The sequence below is a fragment of the Zalophus californianus genome, chromosome 15 (assembly GCF_009762305.2).
Source record: "Zalophus californianus isolate mZalCal1 chromosome 15, mZalCal1.pri.v2, whole genome shotgun sequence".
Classification (NCBI taxonomy): Eukaryota; Metazoa; Chordata; class Mammalia; order Carnivora; family Otariidae; genus Zalophus; species Zalophus californianus.
This window is the reverse complement of record NC_045609.1, coordinates 72,154,531-72,167,947: the sequence shown is the minus strand read 5'-3', so window position 1 is coordinate 72,167,947 and position 13,417 is coordinate 72,154,531. Positions and strand designations below refer to the sequence as shown.

General features: G+C 39.0%; 1 protein-coding gene across 1 annotated transcript in view; it reads right to left on the bottom strand.

Annotated features, from left to right (window-relative positions):
• Window positions 1-2,073: 2,073 nt before the first annotated feature.
• TDRD1 (tudor domain containing 1) overlaps window positions 2,074-13,417 on the bottom strand; it is a 51,178-nt gene continuing 39,834 nt past the window's right edge. Inside the window, exons 21-28 of the mRNA XM_035724136.1 lie at window positions 12,199-12,474; window positions 11,337-11,456; window positions 10,127-10,243; window positions 6,787-6,954; window positions 5,746-5,973; window positions 5,086-5,132; window positions 4,917-5,004; window positions 2,074-2,543 (exon numbers count right to left, since the gene is read on the bottom strand). Of these exons, the coding sequence (XP_035580029.1) occupies window positions 2,398-2,543; window positions 4,917-5,004; window positions 5,086-5,132; window positions 5,746-5,973; window positions 6,787-6,954; window positions 10,127-10,243; window positions 11,337-11,456; window positions 12,199-12,474 (1,190 nt within the window). The 3' untranslated portion in view covers window positions 2,074-2,397. The remainder of the gene's footprint in view (window positions 2,544-4,916; window positions 5,005-5,085; window positions 5,133-5,745; window positions 5,974-6,786; window positions 6,955-10,126; window positions 10,244-11,336; window positions 11,457-12,198; window positions 12,475-13,417) is intronic.

The window sequence follows — 13,417 nt, the reverse complement described above, 5'->3', positions numbered from 1 at the left end:
GGGGCAGAAGGGCTTCTGACATAAGCCTGTCTGCCTCACTTCCTGGAAGGCTTATCACTACACGGTCTTAAAAGAGGCATCACCTCAGGGTCTCAAGGTAAAAAGGAAAGCGCAGGAAAATGGATGAGGCTGGGCAGCTCAAGTCTTCAATGAAATCAATTTCAGGTTATCTGAAAGCTACAGCTGAGGTTCGAGAGGCTTCCCAGGGAAGATGTTCGGCAGTGCCTAAGTGGAAACTTGAGCGACATTCAGGGCAGCAGTAAATGTGTCAGCAGATCTTTGGATAAGCCTCTGCCACTCCCACCCTGGGCACACATGCAGTCGTCTTACAGTAACTGAATCTCGCTTTAATTCTGGCAATTTCACCCCAGGACTCTTGACTGCGTGTGTGGAACCAGAGGCTGCCCTCCAATTCCTTTCATCTGGAAAAACAAAGCAAAAACCATCCGTGAGAATCCTGTGTACTGAGTAAAGGCTGCTTGGGTGCACCACCCGCTACAGAACCACGTGCACTGGTGAGCAGCCTCGGGGCTATTCTCCGGCCCGCCCCAGAAGGGATTGATTTTCCCAGTCCCGGCAGGAGCTGTGTCAGCGATGAGCCCATCGGTTACACTAATGGTTTACTGCTCGGGGCTGCCAGCCACTCAGTAGCAAACCTCATGATCACTTAATTCCTCTCCTGGAATCTGTTTAGGGCCCTGCAGATAAGGATCCTCGCCTACTGGTTTTCTGGAGTGCTTACTATATAGCATGAGAGCTCAAGTTCAGCATATTAATGACCCTCATTCACAGTTCTGTGACTTTTACATTTCTAGTTGCCCCAGGCAAAAGAATTCTACCAGAAGAAAAGGCATACTGAATATACCTCCACACACAACTTCATCTCAGTATTTACACTGCATCTGCCAAGGAATAATTTGGTTATACAGCTTCAGCAATATTGTACTTATCTGACTGAACTACATATATTGAGGGAAACTGAACACCAAAATTAACAGGTGTGATAGATTATTCATGACCCTAATGAACAATAAACACAGCACACCTACCCTGATCCCAGGCAAGTAGAGAGGTCAATAAATACTTGAATCATGTTAATTAATAATGCTAATTAAAGTAGGTCCAGTAGAGGATTATATAAAATCCAGATCTCTTGTGAAACTAGTGCTATAGATAGCATTAGTCTCTTTTGGGGGACAAGACAAATAGTTGAACCACCGAGTAATATTAAACTCTTTGTATTCAAATTTCCAGTAGCATATAAAACCTTGGAATCTGAGAAACTGACTTAGATTTTATGTATTCTTTGACTTGCTTCTCTAATGTTCCACAATGAAAAGGCCAATTTTGTGATTTCATAGGTTTCATCTGCATTTTCATGGTGGCTGGAATTAAACTGAGAATGCACAAACTAGGCATCCAGTTTTCCTAGTATGTACAGATAAAAGGAAGTTAGCAAAACAGTGGCCATGAGAACACAAGGCTGAAAAAGTCAAAGGATTTTAAGCAGCATACATTTTCATCCAATAAAAGCACATCAATGTTTGAACAAATTTTACATGAGGAAAAATTCCTTTTAATCTGGCTGACGTTACCAGTAAAAGCAAAAAAAAAAAAAAAAACAAACAAAAACTCTAATTTCTTCTTTGAGTTGGTGACATCATCTTAGGTTTATCAGAGTCTGATACTTAAATCATGGAAAAATTCCCAAACAGAAATTTACAGGTTAGCAGGAAAGTCAGCTGGTCCATAATTCTGCATATGTGAGCTTAGTAGAAACTAAGATTACTTTATGTACTTCAAGAAAAATATATACTCTAACTTCAATTTTTAACTTACGTTGTTAACTGTACTTCGGGAAATGTAAATTCTACCTACAATAACAAAGTCTAAGTGGCTACAGATTTGGAAGGGTATGGATGGCAGGAGCAGAAAAGAGAAAGTTCCCTCCCCTTGGAGCGGCTGAGACCAAGGACAGACCGTGCCCAAAGGCCAAAGGAAAAGAGATCCAATTTAGGATGGAGAGAAAGAAGCTGATGAGCTCAGAGTAGACAGGAAAAGAAGAGCCAGGACTGAAGCAACAAGACAAACAACATTTATTAAGTGGAAGAGGCAGACGAGGGCAGTGAGAGCAGGGCACATTTTATTATGAAGTATTTCAAACATACAGAAAAAACCAAAAAATAAAACTCCTACACATCTATCAACTAGATTTATCTGCTAGTAACATGGAGCCATATTTTCTTCAGTACCTCTAAGTCCTAAAAATTTATATATACAGCAGAAAGCCCCTGTGTATCCCTCCCCAATATCCCCCATGAATGTGGTATGAAACTTTCATGCAAGACTTATTTATTTGGGAGGAAGAACCCAGAGGGAAAAATAAAACTACCCAACCTAACAGAAGAGCGGCAAGCAAACAAAAATGGAGGCACAGGAGACAATATTCCCCATCAACAAAGACACAAGATGTTGTGCTGCCTGTAAGTCCAGCCGTCTCAGTCTCCTTTCTCCTAAGTGTCCATCTCCGAGGGATACTGCTTCTGGAAGAGAATCAACTGTCATTATGCCTTATATACAAACTCCATCACTATGGTTCTTAATTTCTATCTTAAGTGCAAGCAAACCCAACAATTAACTTTTAACTGAAAGTAACATGTTCAAGGAATTCACCCCCACCCCAGCGCTGCGTGTTAGCTACAGCCATTTGCACTCCCCTCGACGAATGTAAAACATAGCTGCACTCTCCCTTCAGATGGACAATTTTCTATTAATGTGTGTGTTGAAGTACTTATCACATCTGAGCCACAGCTATCAGTTTTCTGTTCTCATCACCACAGCACTCCTAGTGGGGCAATTTTACAGTTATTAACAAATTTCTCCAGGAGAGACTAAACACTTCCAATTGAAACATATTTTCTCTGTATCTAGGAAGAACAATTTAAGAGCATAAACATTCAACCATACTTTCACCAAAATAAAGTATGCTTAAGCAGCCATGCATGCAATTTTTTCTAATATAACCCCCTGGGGCCCCATGACCTCCAGAACTGATCTAAGGACACTGTAGCAGAGAGAGCAGCCTAGGGTCTAAGACCGAGGTGGGGGTGGATGGGAGGGGCTGTGGTGTGTGTGTGTGTGTGTGTGTGTGTGTGTGTGTGTGTGTGTGTGTGTGTGTGTGTGTGAGAGAGAGAGAGAGAGAGAGAGAGAGAGAGAGAGAGAGAGAGAAAGAGAGATCCTGTGCAGCTGTGCAAACCCTGAGTCTCAACCTCATCTATAAAATGGGGTCTGCTTTCTTTTCAGGGGTATTGTGACCAATAAATATGTGCCTAGATGTTCAAATGCTTTTAAATTAATATATAAGGTGTTTTGCTATATTCTAATATGGGTGAAATATGTATTCCCACAGTTAAGGAAAAGCCAGTTCAACTACTATGCTTTAAATCAAGTTTTTTTTTTTTTAAAGCAAGGTCTTCAATCTATGTAGAAACAAAAGAAAATCTAGCTTTCATCTTGCGTGTGTTAGTATTCTCAGAAGCCTTATGAAAAAGACACAAATAAAAAATATGATGATTTGGTGCTAGGACTAAATTCCAGAAGTTCATATCATTGCATGTCCCTTAATTTATGAAACTGTCATTAAATTTAAGATTTTACCTTAAAAATTTTTTTTTTTAATTTAAGATTTTAAACTCAAGTACACAAGACAGCAGTCAGTACTGGAACTGAATGTATTAACAAGGGCTGAAGGTTGTAACTGCAACATAAGTCAGCATTTATTAGAAATAACACAAAACTTGTAAAGCAAATACATCAGGAGGCTCAAAACTGTTACTCTAGTGTTAATGACACTCAGCTTAGACTTCTTCTCAGTAAGAAACAACACAACGGTGCATGACTCCACAGAGAAGACGTCTCGCGCACACAGCAGGCCTCCCGCCCGAGAGCTACCTGCCTCCAGAGGGCAGTATCACCCAGAGCGGAACTTGCAAGTGGGCTGACAGGTTGTGCTTCAGCCAACAAGAGTGCACGGATGAAGTAAATCAAAAGATCCCTTGCTTTTGGCTGGAATTATATCAATTAGACAAGGCAGGAAGGACAATTTAATTTTAATCAGAAATTCTAATTGACTACTAATCACAAAGTACTTTCTGAGGGCTATCTTGGAACAAAGCACCCCGGACAGTAAAAAAGCAGGGGAAACTATTGTTTAAAACTCATGAATTATCTGTAAGCACTAGAATCACCACAGCCAAGGCAAAGGAGGTTTTATTTGGAAATGAAATACACTATCAGCGCAGCCCATTTTCCATTCTTGGCCCTTTAGAACCTCTTCACAAAAGGTGCTAAACAGGGGCACCTGGGTGTAGCGTCTGACTCTTGGTTTTGGCTCAGGTCATGATCTCAGGGTTGTAAGATCAAGCCCCGCATCAGGCTCTGCGCTCAGTGCGGAGTCTGCTTAAGAATCTCTCTCCCCTCCCTCCCTCCCCATCCCACCTCCATGCGCTCTTTCTCTAATAAATAAATCTTTTAAAAAGAAAAATGCTAAACATTTTTATAGCATTATGCACAAGTGAGTTAATTTCACATCTAGACACAAAGAATTTGAGGCAAAGCTTTCTCTCACAACAATTTTTACAAGTCCCTCCATGTTATCAATAACAGGAGCATCCAGAATCAAACAACAGTAAGGTTGAGTGGTTGCAACCTGAACACCCCTGGACTCGGTCCCACTAGCAGAGCCAGAGTAAGATTATCAAATTAAATCTAGGAAGACAGCAAAAACACTACAACCAGACCTCAGATCATCAGGTCACAAAATAAAGAACACATCATCAGTTCTACCCTAACATGCCTAGAGATGTCCTGCTGATGGTTACAGAAGTGGTGAAAACATCAAATTTAACTTACTTAACTTTTTAACAATTTTTTCATTTCAATAAATTTATTTTGATTGGTTGGATTGTTTAAGAGGAAGAGAAGAATCTGTTCGTGTTTTTCAACCTATGGGTGAAGAAAAAATAGTATTATTTAATTTCTAAAAATGTAAGGAGTACAATTTCACTTCAGGGAAATTCTACCCACTTGTTTCTGTAACTCTTTGCAACAGCAATTCATCCTGCACGTCTTTTCTAAAAGCAAATACAAAAAGCTATTAGAGAACACACACCATAGCTAACAAAACAAATTAGGCATGGGTTCTAACTATAAAGGACTTGATCGATTAACTTCTCATTTGGGCTTTAATATTCTCTACTACTGCACCCTGGGTTTCACCAAATTAACGCCCCCATCTCCAAGGTTTTAAGTCTTTTGCCTATCATATATGGGATATCTCTTATATCCCATATATGATATATCAAATCATCATCTTATGAGATTTCTGTAAGATCCAATCTCAAAAATACAAACTCCTCTCACTTTGGTCAGGATCGAAAATAAGTTGGAAATAATTCTGAATGCAAGACACTTCTGAAGCTCTCAACATCAATGCTATCACCAATGTGATCAACTATGCTGCTGAGCCTAAGCTAAGGAAAACCTGGCCTGGGAGGCCCACTTCTATCCAGCGGATCCCCTCAGAGGGCAATGTGAGTCGCAGCTTGCCACTGGATTTGCCGGGGGGGGCGGGGGGTGATAAAGGGAACGTGACCACAGAGAGTAAGGAAAAACCAGGTCACCTACACTGATTACATGTTTTTAATTACACTTACATCTGTCATTAATTAAACTTGAAAAAAATACCTGTACTTAAAGCACTTTGCTTTTTAGATGTGATGTTTTTTGCCAGACCATATGTCACCAGCTTTTCAGCTATATTGATAGTACCATTTTCAGAGCATTTCTCAACCGACACTGTATGGACATTCTTGATAATTCCTTTTACAGAAAGCATTACACTCTGATTCAACATGAAATTTTTTAGTAGTTCTATTACTAATTGAGAGCAGCTTCCATTCAATTCCATTAGTCCTGGGAAAACAACTGAGTATTAATCTTTGAGTCCCTTAAAAAAAGATAAATATTTACATATATCATCTAAAGACAATAAGCGAAAGTCTCACTTACTTTAGCTGGGCTTAGGTATGCTTTGATATACAATTGCTGTTGCATTAAAAAAAAAATCACTCAATAGATATTCACTGATCCCTATTATGTGTCAAGCACTAATCTAGGTCTGGAGGGCATAAAAAAAGACAATTCCCTGCTGCCATGGACATATGTCTGTTATAATGGGAGAAGCAAACAATAAAATTTTCCAACTCTCTCTCCGAGTCAAAACCAAAGCAGACTACGAGGAAACGAGTGAGCGCTTATCTGCTGGGACCACTAGGTAATGAAATCAGGAGTAAAGGTAAAAAGCTACTTTAGCATTCCCATTCGCTTTATTCAAACACCAGCTGAAGAGCTGAACATGTGCAGATACAGTACACAGAAAAGTAGTCCCAAATGGTGTCATCTCTGGTCTCTCAAGAGAATGCCGTGACAGAGCAGAGAGACCCTCAGGTAAGGGTCAGATGGCCCACTTCCCCTGGCCCTGCCACTTTTAGCTGTGCAACCTGGGGCCACACACAGTCTCTAAACAACAGTGGGTAACAATGTAATCTTTGTGAGAATGAAATAAGGGATGAAAGATAAGAATTTTTTTTTGTAAACTCTGCTTGATATTTGAAACCTGGGCAGTTACTGAAATGCCCATCTGATTCGGACACGGAGCTATAAAACAGAAGAGAAAAAAAAAAAATCACACAGATATCCCAATTGGGAAGTGACTTAACTGCCTACCTTCGAGGGAACATTTAATAACTTGGAAAGGAAGCTCCAGGTGGCTCGTGGAAATTGGCTGCACTCTGGAAAGAGGCAGAGTTTCAATGTTTCCATAGTCTGCATAGAGTACTTTCACATCAGCATCTGACGTCCCCAGAACAATGGCACGGTACCAGAAGTCGTCACCTGAAAATAGAATGCAATCTCAGGTAAGAAGTTACATGCAACGACCCCCTCCCTCCCTTAAGATGGTTATTCACAGTTACATTTACATCAGTGAGAAATTCATGCCAACATTTCTGGCTAGAGTCCAGATGAAACACAAGCATCACCTCCACGGTCCTTCCAGATCCTACTAAAAAGACAATTACGTGATTAAAAAGAAAAAGGCACAAAACCACAAGGATAGAGGACAAGAGAGAAGACAGTATAATATTGGAAGCTGGAAAGTAGATGGCAGGAATGGAAATGCTTTAGCAGAGCTCAACCAAAGCTGGCTATGGGAAAGCAAAGCAGCATCTTCCTTGGCATCTTAAATCCCCAAGTCCTAATAAATAATGCATTCCAAAGTAGTAGTAAGAATGGAGCTGAAAATGAGGACTGGGTAAAGAAAGCAAACTTATTTCCCAAGACAACTGAAAAGACTTTAGTTTACAAACACATTTATAGGTAATACTTATTTTTAAAGTTGCTAAAGAGGATGATCAGTTTTATGTTCACATGTTTTAATAAAACTTAGAATGCCCTCCCCATTTCAAGGCATCTGCTCCTGCTCAAGGGCAGAAGACTAGAGGTTGTTTCTCTGGAGAGGATGAACCAGGTAGACTACCGGACTCAGGAACATGAGGCAGCGCAGAGGAAGTTTACCGAGAACACTGTTGGGTGACCTGTGCACACCAAGCAGGAGGCCACCATCCCAAGGCAAATGCACTTCAAGATACCAACAGCAGGAGTCCCCAGGGAAATGGCAGGGCCCCATCACCCAATAGTAGAGGCCACCAGTGCACAAGATCTGCCCACAAAGCAGCTTCCAATTAACTAAGTGCCCCATTGAAGTGAGCAGCAAAGGATCAGCAGGCATCTGAAGAAAGCTTCCAACATGACAGAGAAGACCAACCCAAAAAGGAACTCAAAGAAACAAGGAGAAGAGAGGGACAATTAGAAGAAAGATATTAACACCCCCAGACAAATTGATTTCCATCCTTGAAATAAGAACAAGTCAGTATTGGGGCACCTGGGTGGCTCAGTCATCAAGCGTCTGCCTTCTGCTCAGGTCATGATCCCAGGGTTCTGGGATCGAGCCCCACATCGGGCTCCCTGATCAGCGGGGAGTCTGCTTCTCCCTCTCCCTGCCACTCTGCCTACTTGTGCTCTCTGTCAAATAAATAAAATCTTTAGAGGAAAAAAAAAGAATATTTGGAGTTTCTAACAGAACAGAAAATGAAAGAAGTGAATAAAAAAAATTCAGAAAACTTTCTCAAAACCGAAGCTCATCAATTCCTAGACTTAAGGGCCCACCCATTAAAAGTGCCCAACACAATGGTAAAAACTAATACCAAGTCCCATCATGAATTTCAAAACATGGAATGAAGAGATTACTATAAATTGGAAGGGGGGAAAAATACGTACAAAGTTTGGAGAATCTAAATGACCTCTCTTTTGACCAGTAACATCAACAGCTTTAAGAAACCATAAAAGCAGGGCACCTGGCTGGCTCAGTTGGTGAAGCTTGAGACTTGATCTCGGGGTTATGACCTTGAACCCCATGCTGGATGTAGAGATTACTTAATAAAAAAAATTTTTTTAAAAAGCAGTACCTCCAAAATTTTAAGGGAAAGATGATTTCCAATCTAGAATTCTAGATCTAGGCAAGCTATCCATTAACTATTAAGGTAGAATAAAGCCTTTTTCAAACATGGGAGAACATAGGGAGATAACAGAAAATTTATCTTACATGTAACCTTTTCTCAGCTTCTGGAGGATGGGATATACCCAAATTTTAGAATAAATCCAAAGTAAGGATTTCAGAAAACAAGGTGAGATGAGGGAGGGAGAAACTGAGAAAACATGGTGGGGTGGGAGGGAAATCTGTGAAACCTGAGGGAGTAGTGTTGAAACAACCCCAGTAAGATGATAAACGGAAATGTCCAGGGTGATGGCTCACGTCTGGAGGACACGCAGTCTGGCTAGAAGATCAGAAGGCAGCAAGCGCTGGTAATATAACAAAAGCTGGTAAAGTACATGAGGTTTCAATGGGAGAATCTGCACCAATGCAGAGAACTGGAGATAATCAGTGAAAGTATACAGAACACAACAATATTGTACTGTACTACGTGGCTAGGCTGTGAATAGTGTTTATGCAATTCCAAGAAAGTAACAGAGAATACTTATCTAACCAAAAATTGTGACATATTTCTATCAGGAAGAAAGGGAGGGAAAGTGTAGATCCCGTTATCATACAAAAGAAGAGCAAAACTAAACATAATACATTTAACCGTAAATCTAAATTTAAATTAAGGGCGCCTGGGTGGCTCAGTTGGTTAAGCGACTGCCTTCGGCTCAGGTCATGATCCTGGAGTCCTGGGATCGAGTCCCTCATCGGGCTCCCTGCTCAGCAGGGAGTCTGCTTCTTCCTCTGACCCTCTTCCCTCTCATGCTCTCTTTCTCTCTCTCTCAAATAAAATCTTAAAAAAATAATAAATTTAAATTAAAAATTTTTTTAAATGAACTCTTTGTGGGCAACAGACCGAAAGCATTTTAAATCCATCGCTGGCAAGAGGAAGATGAAATCGGCCCACTCACAAACTTTTGGCACATATGGACATTTCTTTAAGATGCCTACAGAGCAATATGCTTCCGGAACTTACAAAACAATTTATATCCTTTGACTCAGGAATTCCCCAAGTTTCTGCCCGAGAATATTCACTCCAAATGTTGTTATTACAAAAAGAAATTTGTTAACATGAAATATTAAACAACAGGACAATTCTTAAGTGTACCTGATTCAACAAGTCTGACTTTTTAAGGCATTTATTCCTTTTCTAGTACATTCATAAAGTTCTACAAATTATTTGGAACTCCTCCATATAAAAATATGTTATTGGTCAACCATATACAGTAGAGTTTCTAGAGCTGACTATCTCAAAGTACTGACAGATCTGTAGTTATCTACCTATATCCTTACCTAAATATAATCTATGGTTTATAAAACAGAAAAGTTGGATGATCCCAGCACATGAATTAAACCTACAACCTTGCTTTTAACAAAATGAAATGTGCGCCTAATATAACAGAATACACAAGATTTCACGTAAAAGAGAACATTTCCCCTTTAATATTTTATCTAAAAGAACCTTACTTGTGTATTTGGCACAGCACACATCTCCAATTTTGGGTCTGTAAGACACTCGGCTTTTCTGAGTATTGCAGTATTCTAACAATTCAGCTGTCAAGATACAAAATCTTTCCTGATCTTCTGAAACATAAAAAAGCAATCTTTTGTGAAGAAATTTTCAATGCTGTTTAGACAGTATACAAGAACAATGTCAAATAGAATCACTCAAAAAACCTATTTACATTTATATTTTAAGAATACATAAAACCACCAGTGATTACCTTGTACAAAAGGGATCTAATACTGGGAGGGAGTAAGATGGAAGCTTCTGGAAAGCTAATTTCTAGATCAGGGTGGTTCTACTAGTGTGTTCACACTACAGAAACTTATTAAGTCGTACTTTCACAATTTTTCGGTATACTTTTCAGGAAATGTGTTATAGTTAATGAGATAAAACAAAGTACTTCTAATTCATCAGGATTCAACAACCCTAAATCCCTGCTTTTCACTACACAGATTAAAGATGATGACTTGTAATACTGGAGATAGATTTAAGAGCACTTGTTGGTATCACAATTTGTGGTCTTACAATTTGAAACAAAGGTTCACTTTCTCAACCTTCAAGTACCTGCAATTATTTTGAATAGCCATCACCCAACTTGCACTAACTCTCCTTCTGACACTACAAGGATAAACTCAAATATATTGAAGAGATTTCTTAATTATAAACTTTCATGAAAGAAAACATTTATATGCTACTTTTCTTCAGGATTAGGCCCAGTATAAAACATTTCTCTAAGTTTCTAAGCTATAGTATTATAGACTGATTTATAAAGTACTTTTTCAATGTAACAAATTTTCTTAAAAGGTCGTAGATGGTTAGCTTTGTAAATGCAATTCAATATAGATAGTATCTATTTTTTGTGATAGTATCTATTTTTAAACAAGAAATTATACAACAATTAAGGAAACTTATTTTCTTATAAAAAGCCGGAGATGAGACTGGGTTGGGTAGGTGCTAAATGCAGGGCATTTCCCTCATGTTCACATTTGTGTTTGTGTAACTAAATATGTCTGAAGTGTTATGATGGCCAGTTCTTCCTTAAAACATTGAATAAAACAAAAATCACCAGCCTCCCCTCTTCTCTCTTACTTCCTAAAGAATTCGGATAAGTGCTTTCATTATACAGTTAAAAAGATAAGCATAAATAGGTTTCAAATTTTGGTTTCTTACCTGGCATCTTATTTGGTAGAGCATAAAACAAGTGTAGGCTTACGATTTCTAATATGGTTGCTTGTACAGTTTTATTAACTGGCAATTCTATTGTCCTCCACTGCTCAGCTGAAGAGATGGCTGAAAACACACAAAACAGATCTTGTATAAAACAGATCATAGTTGTTATTCTCTCCCAGTTTATTCAATTTATTTATCAACTGAATCAACATTCACAAATTCCTAAAATGAAAATCTGTATTTTCACAAAACAATCTATTCAGTTTGAGGGATTCTGTGAGCATTACCAAAAAGGCCAATCTAGAATGAGAATCTTTGACCTGCTGCACTCATGTATTACTTCTGTAATATATTTCCAATTCCATAGTATATTTAATATAAAACTTATAACTGATTCACACTTTAGGGGATACATAACTGTATGATGCAAGACTACCTAATAACTACAATAAAAATGAGTACAGTGTTTAATAAAACTATGTTTCAATAAATATTATTTTTATTTTTTTTAAGATTTATTTATGAGAGAGAGTGTGAGTTTGCATGAGCGGGGGAGTGGGGGGCAGAGGAGATGGAGACAAAGAATCAGAAGCTGACTCCACACTGAGCCAGACGCAGAGCTCGATCTCACCACCCTGAAGTCTCTCACCACCCGAGCTGAAACCAAGAGTCGGACGCTTAACCAACAGCTCCCCCCAGGCACCCTCAATAAATACTAATTTTAGTAACCTGTTATTAACCTATTTCCACAAAGCATGTTTTCCTACAGAAAAATTGCATCATTTGGCTAGAAAAATTTCATTGCCTATAAAAGCAAAGGATAACAAATTTAAATAACAAATCAATGGTTTAAACATGTTACCTTGAAGCCCCAGGACATCAACTTGAAGATCACGTTTACTAACAGGTCTATTATTTGTCAAGTCTCTACGTGGCGAACTAGTTTTTAAAACCAGATGTTCATCAATCAGAACATCACTAATTATTCTGGGGTAAGAAGTGGAGAGATCAGTGAGCTCGATTCCCACTCCCTGTCCAGTGATTTCAACCACTCGGGCTTGGAGTTTTATCCCTGCAACGCACATCTGAAATCTTGCTATGGCTTCTTCAGTCCAGTGTTTGTTTCTAGGCTGTATATCTGGCAAATAAGAATAGCATTAAAAAGAATTCTGTGCCCAAGCTGCAATTTTGCTTCAACAGTATCTGGGACTGGTCCTTGTCAAGTGTTCCATTTGGGTCAGCGATTTTGAGTATCTTTTTTTTTTGCAATGTTCAATTACATTTCTACATCTTCTATGCCTGAGTTACAGATAACGCATTTGTATACATACTACTAGGGTTTTAGGAGCCTCAGAAATTTTCCTTATTTTCCCCACTAATATATCTTTACCTGGCATTTTTCCAATAGGGAAAAATAGGGTTAGAAGCCACTACCGTGTTCTGTTATATATAAGATGTTGAGTTACTAATTATGCTGGTAGAAGATCTCAACCATACACCTTCACTTCTGTGGACAGCTTTCTAATGGTGATTTTAAAATGTTATTTTAAACTACTTAACCAAAAATTATTTTTTCTGATAATTCTGGCTTATACCCTTATTTTTAAAAGAACTCAAACTTGAGCGTGCAACTCAATTACCTAGAGGGCTCATTAAAACAGGGCCATACGCTAGAATTTCCAATTTAGCAGATCTTGGTTGGGGACTAAGAATCTGCAGTTTGAATAAGTTCTCAAGTTGATGTTGCTTGTCTGGGGGCCACATTTTTTTTTTTTCAAAGATTTTATTTATTTATTTGAGAGAGAGAGAGAATACACAAGCAGGGGGAGTGGCAGGCAGAGGGAGAGGGAGAAAGAGGCTCCCGTAGATCAGGGAGCCCGATGTGGGACTCGATCCCAGAACCCTGGGATCATGACCAGAGCCGAAGGCAGTTGCCTAACAAATTGAGCCACCTAGACACCCTAGGGGCCACATTTTAAGAAGCATGGACATAAAACATGGTAATTAAAAATAATCTGAAACATACTTAGTGTAGTAAGTAGAAAGAAAACATGCAAAAGGAAAAATAAAGAGCATCTATG